At 45.8% G+C, this 23,946-nt stretch overlaps 1 protein-coding gene across 4 annotated transcripts in view; it reads left to right on the top strand.

Annotated features, from left to right (window-relative positions):
• abcc8 (ATP-binding cassette, sub-family C (CFTR/MRP), member 8) overlaps positions 1-23,946 on the top strand; it is a 291,828-nt gene that overhangs the window by 83,637 nt on the left and 184,245 nt on the right. For all 4 annotated transcript variants that reach the window (XM_078549123.1, XM_078549126.1, XM_078549124.1 and 1 more), the window contains exon 9: positions 20,669-20,824. In XM_078549123.1, the coding sequence (XP_078405249.1) occupies positions 20,669-20,824 (156 nt within the window). The remainder of the gene's footprint in view (positions 1-20,668; positions 20,825-23,946) is intronic.

Consider the following 23,946-nt stretch of genomic DNA (forward strand, 5'->3'; position numbering starts at 1 on the left):
TTGAGGATATATTGTGAACAATTAAGACTAGGACTATTAATCCAAGTCTAGATGAAGAAAATGTAGTGCAGTGCAGAAACAATGGTCTGTGCTAAAATCAAATGGTTCTGTGGCTTGTGACAGTGTTCCAAATAGAATCAGTCAAGAATCAGTCATAACAATCAGAGTGCACTGCTATGAAGGTCAAATAGATAATTCAAAATATAATTGATAGGACACATTGCAAATCTCAGGAAAGCAAACAACTTCTTTCGGTCTCAAAACGTGTCCCGATATCTAGATAAATTCTAATAGCATGCTCAGACTAACAAACTGGAAATATTTCTGTTAATTATTTTAGCTACTGAGGCAATCTTGTACTTCCACATGAATTTTCTTCTATGTTCTAAAAAAGCATCATATCAGACTTCATGTTAGGTTTTTAATGGCTAGCTAGCTGGCTGCAAGACAGATAGTTAAGATTTGGGATAAAGGTGGATATTCAGAGTGGCAGAAGTTGGAAGTGGGAATCCCACAAGGATGCATGTTGGAAACTGTTGTTGTTTACTGTTTATATTAACAATTTAGACTTTGGAATAAAAAACATATTTTCTAAAATTATAGATAATAGTAAATTGGGGGTGTGGGGATGGGGGGGGGGTTGCGAAATAGTCAAAACTGAGGAAGACTGCAACCAATTATAAGAAAATGTTAATAATTTTTAAATTTGTTCTTGGCATGTGAACATCTCTGGCTCATCACTGGTTGCTCCCGAAAAGGTGGTGGTAAGCTGCCTTCTTGAACCACTGTAGACCATGTGGTGTAACTCTTTCGAGTACATTCACAGTTCTTGGCTTTTTTTTTTGTTCAAAGTCCTGGAGTGGGACATGAACCCACAACCTTCTGACTCAAAGGTGAGGGTGCTATGAACTGAGCCACAGCTGACACCTCTAGACCATGTGGTGTAGGTGCACCCACACTGCTGTAAAGGAGGGAGTTACATTATTTTGACCCAGTGTCAGTGAAGGAGTGGCAAAATAGTTCTGAATCAGGATTGCAGAGGTCTGTCAAGAAGATATAATAATTTTCATAATGTCATTGGAATTTATTGTAAAGGAGTAATAAAAGGGTGGGTGTGTGTCTCTTAATTGAATTAAAGGCAGCTGGTCTGAAGGCCTTGATATGTCAGAAGATAAGCTAGGCTCAAAATGTTAAGTAGGTAAACGTAGGCGTAAAGAGAACACCTGCATTTTTAAATAAACTAGACTAGCTTGAATTCAAAAGAGGGGGCTGAAATGTTTCACTTAGCCAGGAGAAGTTAAGGAACAGTGTGTTTATTTTTCCCAAAGATTACAGGTAAAATTTGTACTTTGATGGATTTATATTATTAGAAGTAAATGTCCAAAGACATAATAAAACAATGGGAATTTGCACTCAAAGAAGAAATATGTATAAAGGAGTGAAGGTTGTGTGCAAGGCAGGCATTCTAAGATCTAACACAAGTGTGAAAAGCCTCCAGGATCTAAGCCTCAAGCTACTGTCTACAAGGAACTGAAGCTGAGAAAAACTCACTTTGAATTCAACTATTCAGGGTATTGTGTGTTACTCTGCCTGGGTCTTTTACCAACCTATGTCACTGTTGCTTTAACGGAGGTGTAACTGGAGTTTAGATTAATTCGGGGATTTAGAAGTTATTGGAGTAATTTGTAAATCTATTATGTGCTTAATATCACTTATTCTATTAATAAAGGTTTAATTTAGTTTTCTAAGAAACCTATAAGACTTGGTGGCCTTTTCACTGAATTCAAAGTGAGGAAGGCTGGGAACTGAATATTTAGGATGGACAGGCAAAAAGGAAAAGGAGGTGTTGTGGCATTGTTAGTTAAGGATTAAATCATTGCAATAGTGAGAGAGGATATTGGCTCAGAAAATCTAGATGTAGAATCAGTCTGGGTGGAGTTAAGAAGCAACAAGGGGCAGAAAGCATTAGTGTGAGTTGTCTATAGGCCTCCAAACAATGGTGATAAGGTAGGGGACAGAATTAAACAGGAAATTAGAGATGCAAGTAAGAAGGGTGCTACAGTAATCATGGGTGATTTTAATCTACATATAGACAGAGCAAAACAAATTAGTGATAATACTGTGGCAGATGAATTCCTAGAGTGGTTTTTTAGACAAGTACGTTGAAGAACCAACTAGGGAACAGGCTATCCTAGATTTGGTATTGTGCAATGAGAAGAGGTTTATTAATGATCTTGTTGTGCGGGGTCCTTTAGGGAATAGTGACCATAACAAGGTAAAATTCTTCATTAGGATGGAAAGTGAATTAGTCTGATCTGAAGCTAGGGTCCTAAATCTAAGCAAAGGGAACTAAGAAGGTATGAGGCATGAGTTGGCTAAGGTATTTTGGGGAACTTCATTAAAAGGCCTGACAGTGGAGAGGCAATGGCTAATATTTAAGGAGTGAATATATGCATTGCAACAGTTTTATATTCCTTTCTGGCACAAAAACACAACAGGAAAAGCGGTCCAACCATGGCTAACCAAAGAAATTAAGGATAGTATTAGATCCAAAGAGGAGTCATATAAAGTTGCTGGAAAAAGTAGCAGGCCTGAAGATTGGGAGCGGTTTAGAATTCAGTAAAGGAGGACCAAGAGAGTGATTAAGAGGGGAAAAATAGAGTACGCAAGTAAACTTGCAAGGAACATAAAAGCAGACTGTAAAAGCTTCTATAAGTATGTAAGAATAAAAAGATTAGTGAAGACAAATGTAGGTCCCTTACAGTCCAAAACAGGAGAATTTATAATAGAGAACAAGGAAATGGCAGAGCAATTAAACAAGTATTTTAGTTCTGTCTTCAAGGGAAAGACACAAATAACTTCCCAGAAATGCTAGGGAACCAAGGGTCTAGTGAGAAAGAGGAATTGAGGAAAGTAGTATTACTAAAAGAATAGTGCTGGAGAAATTAATGGGACTAAAAGCCGATAAATCCCCAGGGCTTGATAATCTACATCCCAGGGTACTAAAGGAGGTGGCCATGGAAATAGTGGATGCGTTGGTTGTCTTTTTCCAAAATTCTGTAGAATCTGGAACATTCCCGGCAGATTGGAGAGTGACAAATGTAACCCTGCTATTTAAAAAAGGAGGGAGGGAAAAGCAGCAAATTACAAACTGGCTAGCCTAATATCGGTAGTAGGGAAAATGCTAGAGTCTATTATAAAGGATGTGATAACGGGGGACTTAGAAAATATCAACGGGATTAGACAAAGTCAAAGTTAACGTTTCGAGTCTGTATGACCCTTCTTCAGAGTTTCTTCAGCTCTGAAGGAGGGTCATATGGACTCGAAACGTTAACTTTGTTTCTCTCTCCACAGATGCTGTCAGACCTGCTGAGTTTTTCCAGCATTTTCTGTTTTTGTTTCAGATTTCCAGCATCCACAGTATTTTGCTTTTATCTTAGTCAAAGTCAACATGGATTTATGAAAGGGAAATCAGGTTTGACACACCATCTGGAGTTTTTTTGAAGATGGAACTAGATAAGGGAGAACCAGTGGATGTTGTGTATTTGGATTTTCAGTAAGCTTTAGATAAAGTCCCACATAAGATGTTACTGTGTAAAATTAAAGCACTTGGGATTGGAGGTAGTATATTGGCATGGATTGAGAATTGGTTAACAGACAGGAAACAGACAGTAGGAATAAATAGGTCTTTTTCAGAGTGGTAGGCGGCGACTAGTGGGGTACCACAGGGATTAGTGCTTGGGTCCCATCTATTCACAATATATATTAATGTTTTGGATGAGGGAACCAAATGTAATATTTCCAAGTTTGCTGACGACACAAAACTTGGTGGGAACATGAGTGATGAGGAGAGTGTTAAGAGGCTTCAAGGTGATTTTGACAGGTTGAGTGAGTGGGCCAATACATGACAGATGCAGTATAATGTGGATAAGTGTGAAGTTATCCACTTAGTTAGAAAAAAAGTTTTTGTTACAGATGCTGCTAGACCTGCTGAGCTTTTCCAACATTTTCTGTTTTTGTTTCAGATTTCCAGCATTTGCAGTATTTTATTTTTAATATTTAAATGGAGATAGATTGGGAAATGTTGATGTATAAAGGTCCCTGGGTGTCCTTGTACACCAATCACTGAAAGCAAGCATGCAGGTGTAGCAACCAGTTAAAAAGGCAAATGGTATGTTGGCTTTCATTGCGGGAAGACTTGAGTACAGGAGCAATGATGTCTTACTGCAGCTGTACAGGGCCTGGTGAGACCACACCTGGAGTATTGTATGCAGTTTTTGTCTTCTTAACTAAGAAAGGATATACTTGCCATAGAGAGGGTACAGCGAAGGTTCACCAGACTGGTTCCTTGGATGGCAGGATTGTTATATGAGGAGAGGTTGGGCCAACTAGGCCTATATTCACTGGAATTTAGAAGAATGAGAGGGGATCTCATTGAAACACATAGAATTCTGACAGGGCTGGACAGACTGGGTGCAGGGATGATGTTTCCTCTGGCTGGGGGTCTAGAACAAGGGAGCACAGGATACAGGGTAAGCCATTTAGGGCTGAGATGAGGAGAAACTTCTTCATTCAGAGGGTGGTGAAACTGTAGAATCCTCTACCATAGAAGGCTGTGGAGGCCAAGTCACTGAATATATTTAAGAAATAAATAGATAGAATTCTGGTCGCCAAAAGCATCAAAGGGTATGGGGAGAGGGCGGGAGTATGGCATTGAGAAAGAGGATCAGCCATGATCATATTGAATGGTAGAGCAGGCTCAAAGAGTCGAGTAATCTACTCCTCCTATTTTCTATGTTTCTATGGGGTGCCAATCAAGTGGGCTGCTTTTTCTTTGGTGATATTGAGATTCTTGAATGTTGTTGAAGCTACACTTATCCAGGCAAGTAGAGTGTATTCCATCACACTCCTGACTTCTGCATTGTAGATGGTGAAGAGGCTTTGGGGAGTCAGGAGATGAGTTACTTGCTGCAGAATTCCAAGCCTCTGACCTGCCCTTGTAGCTACAGTATTTGTATGGCTGGTCCAGTTCAGCTTCTGGATCAATGGTAACCCCAGGATGTTGATAGTGGGGAAATCAGCAATGGTAATGCCATTGAACGTCAAGGGCAGATGGTTAGATTCCATCTTATTAGTGATGATTATTGCCTGGCTCTTGTGTGGTGCGAATGTCACTTGCCACTTATTGGTCCAAGTCTGAATGTTGTCCAAGTCTTGCTGTATACGGACACACACTGTTTTTGTATCTGAGGATTTACAAATAGAGCTCTTTAAATTATAAAAGGTTTTAACTGAATAGACACAGTAGGAGTGTTTACACTTATGGGCAAGAGCAAACTATAGGTCTTCATTTCAAGATAGCCACCAAGAAATTGAATAGGGAATTCAGAAGAAATCTGTTTACCCAGGAAGTGGTGAGGAAGTGGAACTTGCTATCAAAGGGCAAATAATATACATACATTTATGGGAAAGCTAGATAAGCACATGAAGGAAAAGGGTGTAAAGGGTTATGCTGATAGAGTTAGAAAAGGTTGCAAATGCAATTGCGATTTTAATACCATGTTAAATTTTAATTACTGCCAAACTACACTCTGGCGCTGAAAATTTAATTTTACAAGTGTGGCATCTCATTCCTTCGGATGTAATTATTCTTGAAGATGTAAAATATATCTAAAAGATTTTTCTTCCTTCTTTCTGCCTCTTTTATCTCTCTCTTTCACATACACATTCCCATTTTCTTTCCCTCCTTATTTTGTCTTCTGCACATGATTTTACATTGAATTTGGTATTCTACCTTTCACTTCCTAGCTCAGATTCTGCATTCCTCAGTAAGGATTCTTCAGTCTGATTGGTTGAGAAGACATGCTGTTGCTTGCCTTGTTCACACAGGTCCCAGATCTCCTGTAGGGGGCATTGCGCTGGAATGGATTCTTAATTGCCGCAAGTTCCAATGCAAAAGCCTGTAGAAATTCTGTGACCAGGTGTAAGTAAAATTCTGGCCACAGTATTTCTTTGGTTCATTATGGTTATATCCTCTCCCCAGCCTTTCAGTAAGAAAGTCCAGCTGGATGTATTTGTAAGATTTTTACACCATTAGGCTGACCGTTTCCCCTCAGATTGCAAATTTTCCTGGGCCTAAAAGACAAGGTAAAGGTTAATGATTCACTTAACTGGTCTCTACTCCTTTATGCTGCCTTAAGGTTTCAAAAACTTTCATTGGTGGTGTTGAAGGGGATTGAGCTGGGCCTGTGGCTACCTTAGGCACAGACAAGTTGAAGCCATGTTAATGAAGTGGAGGCTATTCCTGGCTCCCCTCCTCATTCTTCTAGGTCTTACAAAACAGAGGCATTCTGATAAATAGGACACTATGGTCTGCCTTTGAGCCCCTGCCTGAGGGTATTCAGAGGGTCACATGACAAGTCAAAGATTCAGAGTTAAGTATAGATCCCCCAACCCTGATATTTAAATCTAATGGAGATATCTGGGATATCCACCAGCAGCCAGAAAGTCCCAAATTTGGAGGCCAGATATATGGCTGCACGCTTAAAAAGTCTGCAGCTAAAAGAAAATTACTTGGTGCAGGATTTTACAACCGAAAAGGTCACTGTGAAACCTGTTGGAGTTCCAGTGAGCTGCCTACTACCAATTTATGCTCAGAGGAGCATTAAGTCACTCAGGGTGAAATTTTCGCCCTCATTTGGGGACGGGGTACCACCCCTGAGAGCTGCTGGCTAGTCTGATTGGCTGGGAGCTCACTGGTCCCAGCAGCACCACTGGGTGTGGTGGCCACTGCTGGGACTGCATCTAGTCACAGAGAAGAAGAGCCAGAAACCAGATGACAGATAAGTTGTGGAGGAGGGAGAGATGTTCTCAGCAGAGCCAGGAGATGAGATGCTGGGGAAAGCTTTGTGGGGAGGGGGGCTGTGGAGGGTGCATGGGCCAGTGATGGAGGGGTTACCAGGGGTTGCACAGACCTTGGGAGGGCTTTGATCAGAAAAGGAGGGAAGTAATGGAGGTGCCTCCCCCATTTCCGCCAAGGCCCAAACAGGCTTGCCTGCCTGGCTTCCCACTCATTGCCAACCTTCTCTCGCCAGTCAAAAATTTGAGGCTGGGTGGGAAGTGACCATTAATTGGACACTTAAGGGCCTCAATTAGGTTCAGGTGGGTGAGCATATGAACAAGGAATAGGAATAGGCCATTCATCCCCTCGAGCCTGCTCTGCCATTTAATAAGATCATGGCTGATCTGATAGTAACCTAAAATCCGCATCCCACCTACCCCTGATAACCTATCACCCCCTTGCTTACCAAGAGTCTATTCACCTCTGCCTTAAAAGCATTCAAAGACTGTGCTTCCACCACCTTTTCAGGAAGAGAGTTCCAAGGACACACAACCCCTCTGAGTGAAAAAATTTCACCTCATCTCAGGAGCACCTGAGGCCTGATAAATCACAGCCAAGTCAGGGGCAGGCAGGCGGCACCTTCAGCAGTGCAGTACCCCCTCAGTACTGCACTGGAGTCTTAGCCTTGATCTTTACTCAACTCCCAGAGTGGGACTTGAACCCGCAACCTTCTGACTTAGAGGCAAAGATGTCACCAACTGAGTCATGGCTGACATAGCTGTACTTAAGTTTCCTGCGTCTCCCATTGGCAATTGCAAGGCTTGCTCTGGGCTACCCTGAACTATTTTAATACCTCGGGGCAGGAATTCACACACTTTGGGCTCTAGATGGGGGCACTACCTTCTCAAGGGCAATTAGGGATGGGCAATAAATGCTGGCCCAGCCAGCAAAGCCCACATCCCGTGAATGAATTTTTAAAAAAGGAAAATTACTCTCTCATGCCTTGTGACTGAGGTGAAGGAACCTCTACCAAGTGAACACAGAATTAATGATCTAATTTTGTCAAGAAAATGTTCTGACTTTCTTTTCACCTTCTGGTGGGAATTTTATGGCATGGTGGCAGCGGGGTTGGGGCCATAAAACGCGTCGAGCCATTATAAACTCCATTGACTTGGTGAGAATGTAAAATCCCACTGCCATAAGAATTCCACCCTCTGTGTGTAGATATGGCTAATGATATGGCTGAAAGCAAAAATTCAGCAGACAACTAGAGGATGAAATCTGTGTAATGCTCCATCTACACGTGTTTCAAAGTGAAACACTAAGGTGCTGTCTCCTAATGTTAGTTTCCTCATTGTTCCATCGGGGAGAATTTTCGGCTCTGGGAGGTTTCTGCGCTCTTTCGCGCACTCCCGAATCAGGGAATACCCCTCCCCCCCCCCCCACCGCCCGCACAGGGAGCACACAGCGTTTCCGCGTGCGCGTCACACTGGGCGGGCCCATAAAATAGCGGCACGGACCCAATCGGGGGTGCCAATCGGGACCGCGCCCACCTGCCCCCGCACAACCCCCCCAACGGGCGGAAAATTCCCTCCATAAAGTAATTAAAGAGGGTACAAGCCTCATAACCTTAAGGCTTCATAACCTGATTCTTTCATGGCAGAGCTTGATTCTCTTCTAATTACTAAGTTTGGATGAAAAATAAAGCAGTTTATTGAGTTACAGCAACATTATGAATCATGAGCTACACTTAAATTAAGCAGACATAGAGACTTGCAGGGAACATTAAGGCAGCAATTAAAAGTCATTTAAACCTGATAACTGGGAGTGTGGAGGTGATGGGGAGGGGGTAGTGGTCGTGCGAGAAGGTGTGAAAACCAGACTCTAGACAGGACAAACTGTAGGGTGAAAGCTAGTTAATTGCTAACTTTGAACATAGTAACGCAGAGAGACATACTTGGACCAGAGCCTAGGAAAAAGCAGACACTGGCAGATTTAAGAGAACATAAATCCATTTTAAGGTACTAATATACGAACACTGGAAGCGTGAAACATAAGATGCCAGAGCTACAAATAATATGCAATTTAATAGACTGTCTCAGTAATGTGTTGGAAGTTTTTCGATCTCTTTCAGATTGTCAAAAGCCAGCCAATAAATTAGAATCACGAACAACAACACAGGCAGCCTTGCTTTTGAAAGAGAATGCTGTACAGGCAGTCAGGCATCAAAAGACTTTAAGAAGGAAAGAATACAAAAGAAAAGGTTTAGAAGATTAACTATAAATCAACCAAAACAACCTGCTGAAATTGAGTGGTGTTGTATATTTGTCATATCTTATGCAAAAGCAAATTGAATTGATAGAAATAAGTGAATACATTTGTAATTGTTCTGTGCGTTTACCAATTGGCAAATGAAATAGCTTAGCAATTGATATTAAGCCTCAAGTTAGTCAACTTCCAGAAAAAATAAAGCACAGACCTCCTTTAATGTAGCTATTCATGCCACTAAGCCTAAGGAGGTATCTGTAATAGACCCAGATTAGGGAGGTTCACAAGAATGATCCCAGGAATGAAAGGCTTAACATATGAGGAACATTTGAGGACTCTGGGTCTATACTCGATGGAGTTTAGAAGGATGAGGGGCGATCTGATTGAAACATACAGAATACTGAAATGTCTGGATAGAGTGGACGTGGGGAAGATGTTTCCATTAGTAGGAGAGACTAGGACCCGAGGGCACAGCCTCAGAGTAGAGGGAAGACCTTTAAGAACAGAGATGAGGAGAAACTTCTTTAGCCAGAGAGTGGTGAATCTATGGAATTCATTGCCACAGAACGCTGTGGAGGTCAGGTCATTGAGTGTTTTTAAGACCAAGATAGATAGGTTCTTGATTGGTAAGGGGATCAAAGGTTACGGGGAGAAGGCGGGAGAATGGGGTTGAGAAACTTATCAGTCATGATTGAATGGCGGAGCAGACTCGATGGGCCAAATGGCCTAATTTTTGCTCCTATGTCGTATGGTCTTATTAGTAACATGGGTAATTGAAGTCATTAGAAAGGAAAATCAGGCAGCATATATATAATGAGCAGCCAATTTTCTACCTCCTGTTTTGTTGAATTTTACTTCGTAGTCTCTCAGTTTCTGTGTTACTTGCAGCATAGGGCCAATCAAGTTAGAAATAAAGCCAGAGATTTAAACTTCACAGTGATATTAAGTGTCTTGGTTAAGCAAATTGATGAACTAGTGTAAACAGTCTGAATTAAATAAACCTTGCTCAGAGCCTTGTATTTATCCAAGGATCTATCCTTGTCCCTTCCCCTCCTATTTTTATCCACATGCTGTGCTCAGCGACATCATATAAAAACACAGCATGAGTTTCTGCAAGCAGACAACGCCCAGTTCTACCTCAACACCAGCTCTCTTGATCCCTCCAATATCTCTAAATTGTCACACTGCTAGTCTGACATCCAGTAGTAGACGAGAAGAAATTTCCTCCAACTAAATATTGGGAAGACTGAAGCCATTGTATTCACTCCCTACTTAAAACTCTGCTCTGTAGCTACTGACTTCATACCTTCGCCTGGCAGCTGTCTGGAGGTGAATCAGAAATCTTGGTGTCGTATTTGACTCTGAGTTGAACTTCGAACCACATAGCTGCGCCATCACTAAGACTGCCTATTTCCACCTCTGTAACATTACCCCACTTCACCCCTGCCTCTGCGCATCTGCTGAAACCCTCATCCATGCCGTTGTTACATCTTGACTTGAATATTCCAACATTATCCTCATCTGCCTCCCATGTTATACCTCCATAAGTTGAGGTCATCTGAAACTTTGCTGCCCAATCCTAACTCACACCAAGTCTGATTCATCCACCACCCTTGAGTATGCTACTCCTACTCTGACTCCCAGCCCAGGAATGTCTCAATTTTAAAATTCTCAACCATATTTTCAAATGCCTCCATGGCCTTTTCCCTCCCAAACTCTAGAAGCTCTTTCAGCCATACAACTCTCCAAGATATCTGTGCTCCTTCAATTCTGGTCTCTCAAGAATCCCTGATTTTAATCAGCTCACCATGGCAGTTGTGCCTTCAGCTGCCAAGGCCCTGAGCTCTGGAAATTCCTCACTTAAATTCTTTGCCTCTCTGCCTCTCTTTCATCCTTTAAACACTCATTAAAACCTACCTCTTAGACCAGGTGACCAAATGTTTGGTCAAATATTAAACCTAATTTGATAATATTCCTGTGATATGCCTTGAAAAGTTTTGTTATGTTAAACTCACTGGGCGGAATCGTCTGTGCCTGCTGGTGGCTGGCGTGATCAGTGGCATGAGTGGACAATGTGGCGAGATGGCCAGAAATCGGTTTCACAATGTCATGAAACCAGTTTGCGATCGTCTGCTCTGCCTTACAATGGCGGGCCATGTTTCCCACTGTTGGACGACAGGAACCTCATCGTATTACATCTGCGACTCCTCAGATACTGAAGCAGTCAATGTCCAAATGCAGCAAGACCTGGACAATATCCAGATTTACGCTGACAAGTGACAAGTGCCAGGCAATGACCATCTCCAACAAGAGAGAATCCAACCATTGCCCCTTGATGTTCAATGGCATTAACATCACTGAATCCCCCACTATCAACATCCTAGGGGTTACCATTGACCAGAAACTGAACTGGACTAGCCATATAAATACTGTGGCCACAAGTGCAGGTCAGAGGCTAAGAATCGTGCGATGAGTAACTCACCTCCTGACTCTCGAAAGCTTGTCCACCATCTACAAGGCACAAGTCAGGAGTGTGATGGAATACTCCCCACTTGCCTGGATCAGTGCAGCTCCACAACACTCGAGAAGCTTGACACGATCCAGGACAAAGCAGCCCGCTTGATTGGCACCCCTTCCACAAACATTCATTCCCCCCACCACTGACGCGCAGTGGCAGCAGTGTGTACCATCTACAAGGTGCACTGCAGGAATTCACCAAGGCTCCTTAGACAGCACCTTCCAAACGAATGACCACTACCATCTAGAAGGACAAGGGCAGTAGATAGATGGGAATATCACTACCTGGAAGATCCCCTCCAAGTCACTTGCCATCCTGACTTGGAAATATATCACCGTTCCTTCACTGTTGCTGGTCAAAATCCTGGAACTCCCTCCCTAACAGCACTGTGGGTGTACCTACACCGCATGGACTGCAACAGTTCAAGAAGGCAGCTCACCACCGCCTTCTCAAGGGCAATTAGGGATGGGCAATAAATGCTGGCCCAGCCAGTGAAGCCCACGCCCCATGAATGAATAAAAAAAATATATCATTATAAGCCCAGCCTGTTAGAATCATTTCGCCCCCCCCTGCCGCTGGATCACTTGCCCCAATCATGCCGATGTGTTTCACAACAGCATATGAAAGGCGAGCACCTGGTGGGCTGCACTTTGAAGGGAACTCAGAGGTGAGTACACAGTAACGTTGCGAAGCGCTCGCCCAGGTCACCTGTTGGACTTCAAGGTTGAGACGCGTTGTGCGGGGTTGGGGGGCGGGGGGGGTGGGGGCGCGGGTGGCAAGGGCTGCCCTGTGGTTGTGGCGAAATGGGGGGGAGAGGCAATGCAGAGGCATGAATGTGCCACCAAGTGCTCCAGAGCTTTTCACCCCTCGGGCACAGACTGCAAATTAATGAGTGTTTCAGTGGACTGCAGAACAGTTGGATGACTGGGCAAGTTGTACAATCTCCTTGCTAAAGCTGGCTGTGGAGTAGTCACTGGCGGAGGTGCTCACAGCCCCTTACAATGTCATCATCCCGGTTTGGACCAGTCTCCCCCATGGTTCAAGCTAACAGTGCAGCCTTGCAGTGCGGGTTAGGAGAATGCCTACGCCTGAGATGGGAGTACAGCATGCAGTCCAATGGGCAAAGCTGCTGCTAATCGGCCAGGTAGAGTGGGACGGAGGCAGTTGGGGTTTTGGGCAGCCATGCAGCTGGTCATCTCTGGCCATCCAAGTGGTGGCCAGCAATCTCTGGGATGCATTACGGGGCCTTCAGACTTAACCAAGACAGATTTTTAGTACGCCCATGCTAACCCACGTGTCTCTGTCTTTTATCCTGCAAGAAGAGCACATCAGGATCATGGAGCCTGGTGACCTAGCTGTATGCCTCATGGCTTACAGGGAGCGAAGACAGTGGAGAAGAGAGTGACTGAGGCACCTGGCTGTGCAGAGGGAGGAACAGCACCCTCAGGAAGAAGGGGCAGTTGGGGCTCTCTAGCTAGACCCAGGGTCTATAGACGCCACCTTTCATTCCTGCAGATGGCCAAGAACCAGTGTCACCGAAAACTGTGCATGTTTAGGGAACTGGTCGGTCATACCTGCCACTTGCTGCAGGATTTGACGCCACAGTGACATGGAGGGCATCCGCTGCCAGTGGCCACGAAAGTGACTGCATTACCCAGTTTCTATACCAGTGGTTCCTTTCAGGGCTCCACAGATGACCTCTGTGGGATATCACAAGCCTCCACCCACGAATGCATCCTTGAGGTCATGGATGCCATCTTCGTGAGGGCACACAACTTTGTTCATTTTGCCCGGGACCAGGACAACCAAGATGCAAGAGTGATTGGATTTGCCCAGATTTTGGGTTTCCCACAGGTGCAGGGTGCCATCGACTACACTCACGTGGCACTCAGATCTCCATCACAAGATACGGTAAACGACATCAACCGCAGGGATTCCATTTGCTGAATGTGCAGCTGGTGTGCGACCACCACAAATGCAGCCTGCAGGTTCCCAGGGAGCGTGCACAACTCCTACATTCTCAGTCGGTCACAGATCACTAATGTCTTCCAGGGTCCACAGAAGCTGCAGGGATGGCAACTCAGGAACAAGGGCCACCCACAGAGGATGTGGCTGATGACGCCTGTTCAGACTGCAGCAGAGCAAAGATATAGCAAGGCTCATGCTGCAACTTGCAGCTTGGTGGAGCAAACCGTTGGGATGCTGAAAATGAGGATCCGGTGAATGGACCGGTCTGGTGGACTCCTGCAATATAGTCCACAGAGGGTGTCACTCATCATCATTGTCTGCTGCGCCCTTTACAACCTGGTGCTGCAATGGGGAGAGGAGCTGGCTGAGGAGTAGATGGATGTGCAGCTGGTGTGCGACCACCACAAATGCATCCTGCAGGTCTCCTCCGATGAGGAGGATACTGACAGGGATGAGGCTGAGGAGGTCCTTGAAGGCGACAATGACACGGATGAGGCCTTCACACTGCCAAGATGAAGCAGGTATGCTCGGGAGGCCTTCATAGCTGCTAGATTTGTGGAGGATGATGACAACATGCAGTGAGGAGACCCTATAGATCCTCACACTGCATCGATAAACGTTTGACTCTAGTTTGGCTTATGGCAGTGCACATACCCTCCATGATAATGTTCCTTTCATGGAGACGCAGTGGAGGCCCAAATAGTCCCTTGATTGCAGAAGGATTGTGAGGACATGTAGTGAGGACACTTCATAGATCTTCACATAGCCTCTGAGAATATCTGGCTCCTGTTTGGCCGAGGGCAGCTCGCTTGCAGTCTGTGATCAGGGTTATATCATGGACATGCAGCCATGAAACTGTAAAAGCATCTGATTCTTTGTCTGCCATCAGCACCTGACCCCTTCAGGAGCACAGCGTCACTGGTCACAGATGCTGAAGCGATGGAGGCCAGCCCCACCTTAAAGGTGCTGACAGCACACAGAGAGAATGACAGTACTCTGCGACGCCTGTCCACAATATTCTTGTAGGAATGACAAGCACTGTCAAGGTGCAGGCATCAGTAATGTGTCCAGGGAGCCTGAGGCTGGACCATCACTTTGGTCTGAATGCTGCACGAAGCACAGGGAAGAGGCCCTGGACTGAGACACCTGCCCTTTAACTTGTGCAGAAATGTTTCACATCTGATCAACACGATCACTGCTCATCAGAACAAGGTACCATAGGCAGGGAGACATTCTTCGGAGCTTATTGACAATAATGAAAGGTACGTACAAGTGATTAACACCTGTGCCAGGCTGTGCAACTACATCTTCTTAACTTTCCTAACCCTGCCACTATGTCTTGGTGCTCCCCAGCCATCCTCAGCAGAGGCGGAGGCAGCCTGCCGACTGCTATGTGCTGTCTGTGATGACTTTGGCAGGCATCCTCTGGAGGGCTGAGACTTGGAGGGCCCTGACCTGCTTCTGGGGTCCTGCTGTGCGGCAGCGGCACCCTCCTCGGCCTTTGGAGCTGGAGCTGCTGAGGCCACAGGAAGAGGGGATTCGGATGGGCTGGTCACTCCCGGAGTCACCTGGATGGATGGCCCCAGGGAGTACACATGCTGATCCTCCTCCCAGTGGGTGCCCAAGGGCCCTTGGCTGACTCCTTGAGGAGAAGGGGTAGATGGAGTGAGATCGAGCTGCCCTGCACCTCTCTCGCGTACAGACTGTTGGAGGCCAACTATGGCATCAGTGATGGAGTTCAGCCCACGTAGCAGTGCAGGAGTGACGTCCTGGACCAAGGTCTCCATGGCAGCTGCCATCCAATCTGTGTTGACCTTGGTGTGTTGCCATGCCAGCAACATCCCCTCAGCCTGAAGGCGGACGGACTCCTCCATCGTGCCTTGCAATCTGAGGAGTGCAGCGGACATCCTTTCTTGGTGTTCCCGAGCTTGCCTTTGCAGCTCCAGCAACTGTGACATGACCGAGTTCAGAGGCTCATCATCTGATTCGGGCTCAACAAATTTCTGGCCTTGAGCAGCCCTCCGAGTGCCAAGAACCTGGCAAGTTCCTGTCGCTACCTGCTGCAGATCAGACAGTGCCTTGTACTCACCAGATTGCGATCCCGGGGCTACTCTAAAGCTAGGTCCCACCGAGGGGTGCTTCTCTGCACTGGTGAGGGTGCGGATGAGCGCTGTGACGGGACTCCAAGGGTGCCTCCAGTTTCCTCTTCAGAGGTTTCTTTGGGGCTTGATTGGAGGCCCTGGGTCGTGGACTCCCGTCAGCTGTTTCCCAGATGTGCCTGCAAAAGCAAAGAGAGATAATTACCACATGGCAGTGGCCTGTGAAACAGGACACATCACTCACAGCATGGTTGTCTGATTGATGTTGCACTACTGGATTCTCACTTGGTAGAGCAGCGCCGATCTCACTGTCAGCACAGGAAGGGTCCAGATCGTCGCCAGACAGCTGGATGGCTGTTTTCAAAGTCTGTGAGGACCTTGATTTCTGGCATTGCTCCACCGGCCTGCAACCTCTCCCTCTTCTGCCAACTTATTCTGCATGAATAGAGATGGAGAGAGTGTAAGCAAGACGCCTGCCAGGCCAGATGATAAGTACGCCTGGCATGTGTGTGTGGCGAGTGCTCCTTCGGGCAGGATGAGGGTAATGACAGTGTGTGTGAGACAGTGAATGGTGATGTCCCTTGAACTGGCAGTGAGTGAGATCCCTGAGGATGTGTAATGGGTTTGTGAGTATGCGCGTGAGTATGCAATGAGAAGAGTGACTTACCCTGGTGGAACGGAGGAGATCATTCATCCTCTTGCGGCACTGGGTGGCTGTCCTCTTTTGTGGGGCATTGGCGCTGACCACCGCTGCCACCATCTACCAAGCCAGATTGGCGAGGTTGCGCCCTATCCTGTAGCCAGAGTGGAGGTAGGGGACATCACGCTGGGCCTCCACTGCATCCAAAAGGTGCTCGAGGGATGCGTCATTGAAGCTGGGGTCTGCAGTCTTCTTGTCTTTCAGGACCATGTCTTCTGTGCAGCAGTCCTGGGCTGGAAACACTGAGCGGTGTGTGCATGGCTGCACTTTAAATATGGCGCCTGGCATGCTGAAGCAGCAATGTGATGGTGGGCGACTGAGAGCCTGCCCGCCATGAAAACGGCATGTTTCCCGGGAATGCATAATTAATGCTGCGGGTTTGGGACAATACAGCATGAAAAGCCGCTGTTGTGGCTACCGCACTTAGTGCAAATCTGGGACAATTCCACCCACCATATCAATACAAGGCGATGATGTTGTTTGCTCAGTGTATGCAAAAAGTCACGGTGAGTTTTAGACAGTGAGTTTAGACAGTAGGCCATCAAGGAAGATGAGTTTTGCTTGGTTGAAGGATCTGACTATGGAAGGAGAGGAGTACAATTTTTTTTTTTCCCTGTGGCCTCAATCTCACTTCTGAGGCATGTTTCTTGCGGGAGTTAAAGTTAAGAACAAGAAACCCGCAGGTTACCTGTATTTTTAAATTAAAACTGCAGAACATTTTTGATTTTCTTTTTCTGTAGTTTCCCACCTTTGGCCAGCCTATTGACTGGGGTTGTTGGGGTGCGAGTGCCTGGAGGTTCCAATCGTGGGATTGGAGGGGGTGGTGAGATGGTTATTCACAGTGTCTGATTGTGGTTAGGGTGGAGTTGATCACGGCGTAGGTGGGAAGATGGTGTTGGTTGAGTGGAGAAGATGTTGGTCAGCGTGGGAATAGACAGTGGGGGACAAGGTGGAGGTCAGGGGAGAAGTTTGTGGTTGTGGGGAGCAGATGTTGTTGAGAGGGTGCAATCAGAGACAGGAACCCAATTGTGCAACAGGGAGGATGAGAAGCAGACTGACTACAGCAGCTGGGAGGTTGGTTTACTTTGTAAGCTTGTTGGGTCTGGAGGAACCATTCCTGGTTCTCCTGGCCCATTCGCACTGCTTTAAATGCACTTACTGGTTTCATCCCTCCTCGTTCCCTTTCACCTGCCAAGTTTCCCCAGACCTAGGAAATACTGTGGTTAAAAATAGAATCACCAGGCACCACATTTAAAGTGTAGCCGCACGCACACCACTCAGTGATTCCAGCCCAGGACTGCTGCAAATAAAACACAGTCCCATGTGAGGTTGCTGCACATCCTGCAGCGAGAACAGGGTAGAGGAATTCACAGTGAGCCTCCACTGCACCCAAAAGGCACTTGAGGGACGCCTCATTGTATCTGGGAGCTACAGTCTTTTTGCCTTTTAGAGCCATGTCTTGGGTGCAGCAGTCCTGGGCAGGAAGCAGAGAGGTGTGTGCACGGCTGTACTTGCTGCAAATAAGACATGCCGTATTGTCCCAAGCCCAACTTATCAATTATGCATTCCCGGGAAACATGCTGTTTCCATGGCGGGCGGGCTGTCAGTCTCCCGCCACGCCATCATCTCGCCACTTCATCACGATGGGCGCCATATTTAAAGTACAGCCGCGCGCACACAGTGCTTCCAGCCCAGGACCGCTGTAAAGAAGACATGGCCCTGAAAGGCAAGAAGACTCCAGCCCCCAGGCTTAGTGAAGCATTCCTCGAGCACCTTTTGGATGCTGTGGAGGCTCACCATGATGTTGTCTACCCCCGCTCTGGCCACAGGAGGGGCAACAACATTATCATTCCAGCTTGGGTGGCGATGGCAGCGGTGATCAGTGCTGCACAGAAGAGGTTGGCCAGCCAATGCAGGTAGAGAATAAATTATTTCATCTGTGCCACCAGGATAAGGCAACCATCTCCACTCTCTAAACTCACACACTCAAGCCCATCCCACATTCACTGGCATCTCACTCACTGCCAGCTCAAGGGACATCACCATTCACTCTCTCACAACTCCATCTGGCCTCATCTGCCCTGGAGACTGCCTGCTCAGCCCACACCATCTTGAGGCCACTTGCACAGATCACCTTGTGGCCCCATCCAAACCCTGGGATACCCCCCTTCCTCAATACAGCCCTCACCCTGTAGCCTCTTCCCTTGCCTGAGGCCACTTCTCCCCCTTCCACAAGCAAGCCCTAGCCCTGCAGCCATACAAAGCCACCCCCGCCTTATGGCTGGCCTGGTAGGTAGAGTCCTGCCCGTGAGCCCCCTTAAAACTGTTGTGGTGCTGTCTGCGAAGCCTGGCACTGATGACTGCGAGTGCTGCCTGAAGCAAGGTAGGCAAACAAACCTCAAAGTCTTGAGTGAAGTGCAGCTCATCAGGTGCACATCACTTACGTGCGGTTTTGAAACATGTCAGCGTGCAATCACGCTGACCTGGGCGGATGTTCCATCATGGGGGCATGAGTCCTGTGGCCCAGCCTTATAATGATGTGCTGATGTATTACAATGGGGTTCCTGGTTCCCAATGTCCAATGGTGGGGAATATGGCCCACCATCAACGGGCTGAGCGGAAGATCACAAACTGGTTTCACGACGTTGTGAAACCGATTTCTAGCTTCTTGCCATGTGGTCCATCACGCCGCCAAGCATATCCGATGCCAGTGGGCACAGACGATTCCATCCACTCGTTAGAATGAAGGCATGGAGCCTCATTAGAATACTTAAATGACCAACCCATGCAAGTAGATTGGTCAACCCTCCCCTTGTCCTTTCTCTGTTAAAACCAGAGGTGGGTGGATTTAAGATAGGCTGGGTGCCTCATTCGGATTTTAACTTTTTAACCTCCACCTAAATCAAACCCACCCATTTTGGGGATTAAAGTTACTCCCTATACTTCTGTTCAGAGGCAAGTTTGTCTGTAATTTGGATGAAGCTATTTTGGTGGTTGTGGTCCTATAGAATTAAATTCCTCTAATTGATGGTGAATAAATGAAATAGAAAAAGAAGAGGATGTTGCATCACTAGAAATGGATTATCATTCACTGATGATAGAAGTTACTGTAATTCTTTCTGGAGTGTGGGAAACGATAGGACTGATTTTAGCTTGGTTCACCAGCTGGGAACAGCATCGACATTGGCAGTCTACACTTAATGCCCCATTCCCAATCCAATTCCTCCCATCACAATATTGCCCAGGGCCTTTACAAGGCTGGTCCAGTTGCCTAACTGAATCAGGTGTGGGCTTCATTAAATTATGCAAATCCAGTTTCTGTGACATACAGGATCCTGATGACAGTTTCAAGGTACTCACAAGTAGGACGTGCGCTGTACACTCTCCACACATTTGTATTGAGTGCTGAGCAGCCGAACCAGTGGTCTTTAAGGGGCCACTGGAGGCCATTCACAAAATAACCCAAGAAATAGGGATTTCTTTTTAGCAGACCCAGTATTAGCAGGAGATTCCATTAAAAAAACCCTGGCTGCTGCTGACCTTCCTAGAATTGCTTCCCTTTCACATGGTCAGGCTATCGGCTGGTCAATTTCCAGTCCTTCTAGAAAAAAATGAGCTGCAGTAAGATACCTGTAATTCACAGGCGGAATGGAAATGACTGGATGTGACTGTAACAGTTATCAACAATTACGCTTTATCAGAGAGACCAAACGTGTTTCAAAACCGCACGTAAGTGATGTGCACCTGATGAGCTGCACTTCACTCAAGACTTTGAGGTTTGTTTGCCTACCTTGCTTCAGGCAGCACTCGCAGTCATCAGTGCCAGGCTTCGCAGACAGCACCACAACAGTTTTAAGGGGGCTCACGGACAAGACTCTACCTACCAGGCCAGCCATAAGGTGGGGGTGGCTTTGTATGGCTGCAGGGCTAGGGCTTGCTTGTGGAAGGGGGAGAAGTGGCCTCAGGCAAGGGAATAGGCTACAGGGTGAGGGCTGTATTGAGGAAGGGGGGTATCCCAGGATTTGGATGAGGCCACAAGGTGATCTGTGCAAGTGGCCTCAAGATGATGAGGCTGAAACTCCTTTTTCTTTTTTCATTAAATAAAATGTATTTGAGTTCAAACATTTCTACTTTGTTTATGGTTATTATCGCTTCAAATTCTTCACTTATGCAGCCACTTAGTTTTACTTGGTTCAGAAGTTGAAAATTCAACTGTGAAGGATTTTTCTGATGGTTTCTCACACCAACTGCATTTCATTTTCTTTTTACTTCAGACAAAGATCTACAATAAGATTCTTCGTTTGTCAACCTCAAACATGTCCATGGGGGAGATGACCGTTGGACAGATCTGCAATCTGGTCGCCATAGATACAAACCAGTTGATGTGGTTTTTTTTTCTCTCTCCAAATCTATGGGCCATGCCTGTGCAGGTAATAACATGATACATATATGTTAAATCTCTGTAGTCACGGACATCCCAACTTTAATGATGGTTGTGCAGATATATAACATCAATCAAGATTGTAGACGTACCTGAAAATGAGTACAATTTGCATAAATGAAGTATATACACATTCCTACTAAATCCACTGGCCCGAGAGACTACAGCCCTTCCAGTGTCCTCCCAGTGTAACTTTAACAGGGGTTTGCCAGAGGGCTAGAAATTAGGCCAGACTGAATTTAGCAGGCCCTGGTCCTGCACTGCAATTCCTGCCTTTTCCCCCTCATGAGGCAGAGAGTCCAAAGATGGGGAACTGAGAACAGTAACAGGCTATGAGAGAGTTCTCATACCTCTGTCCTCTCAGTCAGTGGAGACGAGGTGAACAGCGGTTGTGTCTGAGGAAACCAGGTGTACCTAGCTACTGAATGGCAGAAGAATAACCCTGGAGGGCCAGACTCAGATTGGTGACTTTTTAAAACATCTTTACATGTGACCTTCTTACAAAGCACGGTTGCTGAAGATGTCTTCTGAATGACAAGGCCCAACATCTCTCCATCAGATCAAATATACCAATTTCTTTACTGAAAATGGTTCAGGATCTTGGAATAGCATATTTCAAATGGTAGAACTCTTACCTCTGAGTTAGAAGATTGTGAGTTAAAGCCCACTTCAGGACATTAGCACATAATGTACAATAGAACATCTGAATTAGTTCTTCATTGTTAACATCTCAATGCTAAATATGAATCTTAAGCCAGAGCCTTTTCAGGTAGAAGTAAAAGATCCCGTGGCATTGTTCAAAAAACAGGCAACTCCCATGGTGGCCTTGCTAATATTTTTCTAAACTATCACCACCAGATTAATTGGCTGTTCATCTCATTTGCTGTGTGCAAATCAGTTGTCATATCTGCCTTCATAACAACAATAGCTGCACTTCACAAAGTAATTTATTAGAATTATAGTTCTTTGGGACATCACAACCCTGACAACATGATATGAACACCTTAAAAAGGTAAATCATTTCATTCATTCTTTCACCCTTTCTGTTTTATTTTGTTCATGCAAAAGTTGAGTTTTGGTTAACAAATGGCATAGACATGAAAATATTGCTGCTTTCTGTGGTGAGCACAAACATGTTGTAAGAATTCTAAATCTCAACAAGGATTAGTTAATGGAACACTAAAGTATCTATGGCTTGGATATTAACAAGGGAAAGTTACATAGACAGGAGGGGGCAAAGAGGAGAAGGGTCATGGAGGTTCATCTCGGAAGCCTGGGTTTCTGCCCATGATGTGGAGTTCAAATCCACAGTGCTCATCTTTTGCACTGGACAGGTTCCCTACCTGGAAGTCAGCCTGATTGGCGGGCTTGGTTTATAGTTGGGAAGTGAGGACTTTGGCGCAGGCTGCAGGAAAATAGAGTACTGCTGCATGACTCAGGGGGTGTGGGGGAGACTCCAACTCCAATCCTCGACTTTGGGCTAGATTTATGATTGGAGGGCCAGGGAGGAAGCACCTTTGTTCCTTCTGGCCCACAAGAAGTGCTGTAATAACACTTAACTTTTTCCCCTTTCAGCTGCAGAGTTTTCTAAGGTCTGTGAAGCCTAGTCGACCACTGTAAAGCCAGTGAAGCAGATTAAATCAGAGGCTGCCAGCCTTATTAATTTTGTAGTACAGAACTTGAGTATTGCTGAAAAAGGACACATGTTGTCAAAGTTTTTTGTCTTGCACTCATCAAGACAATTCACAAGAATACCAAATGTAAAGGGAACAACAAATTATACTTCATGAGAAGAAAGTGCTGATTGGTTGGCAAGTGGACTCTGATTGGTAGAAATGTCCCCATGGAGAATGCACCAGTTAAATAATGACTGACAGTTAAATGCCAAACTTTGTTTAAGTTCAAATCAGGCAAGTTAACTCTGATTGGTCAAGGCATTGCCCTGGGGAGTGAACCAGAGAATAACTGTCGCCTATTTTGTTTAGTTGAAACAATTGCAATGTGTGTACATGCTCTTTCTATCTTCAAAGTACAGGGCCATGTGTGTTAATATATGTAGCTCCTAACATGCATAAGTACGCCGCGCTGTGAGCCAAACTGATAACTTCAAACTGGTTGTCAGCATAATTCCTAGCACACTCGGGGCAGAATTTTGCCCTTGGTGGGTGTGCGGGCCCCAACGGCTCGGAGGCGGGCAGACAGCCGACCCCCGCCGCCAAAACGGGGCCCGCCGCCATTTTGAATGGGCGGGCCTTATTTGGCCCGCCCAGCGGCCTGCCCGATAGGAAGTGCTGTGTGCTTCCTGTGTGGGGGGGAGAGGGAATCATCAGCTGTCAAAGTGCGCTCTTTCACGCATGCGCACGAAAGAGCGCACTGCTCCCTGAGACAAAGTGCTGTCTCAGGGAGATTAGTGACAGTCAAAAAAACTTTAGAAATAGAAAAATAAAAATATTATTAACATGTCCCCCTCATGTGGCAATGTCACATGAGATGGGACATGTTAATAAATATAACATTACATTTATTAAAGTTTTTAAAAACGGACATGAAACCTCATCCCGCCAGTGGATGAGGATTCATGTTTTTTCAGAAGCCCGCTGGGGCTCCTGGCCTGCCCGCCAGCCTTAAGGTTGGACGGACAGGGCCTTTAATTACTTTAAGTGCCCTGTCAATGGCCTCAATTGGCCATTGACAGGTCGGCGGGCGGACAGCTGATTGCACTGTCCGCCAGCCTTCCTGAAAATTTAAAGGGACTGGGATGACGTCAGGGGCTCCTCCCAACGTCATCCCGCATCATTTTCCAGTCAGCGATCCGGCCCCGCCCCCAAATCGCCGACGGGAAAATTCTGGCCAGGGTTGTTTAGCAAATGTTGTCCAGTCGAGAAATCATTTGGTGAGCAATAAAAATTGTAGTGTTGTGGACATCCTGAGAATGAGTTCAAATAAAAAATATATTTTTGATAATAGATCTAGAGATTCCTAAGAAGAGTCTTTTTTTTGCCAGACAAAGGTAGGCTATATCCACATGTCCAGAATGCACAAGATTGAAAAGATAGAATGCTTACATTGCTTGATCTCTTTAAAGGCTTGAGTGAACACGGTTAACTCTGG

This window comes from Cetorhinus maximus, chromosome 9 (assembly GCF_964194155.1).
Source record: "Cetorhinus maximus chromosome 9, sCetMax3.hap1.1, whole genome shotgun sequence".
NCBI lineage: Eukaryota > Metazoa > Chordata > Chondrichthyes > Lamniformes > Cetorhinidae > Cetorhinus > Cetorhinus maximus.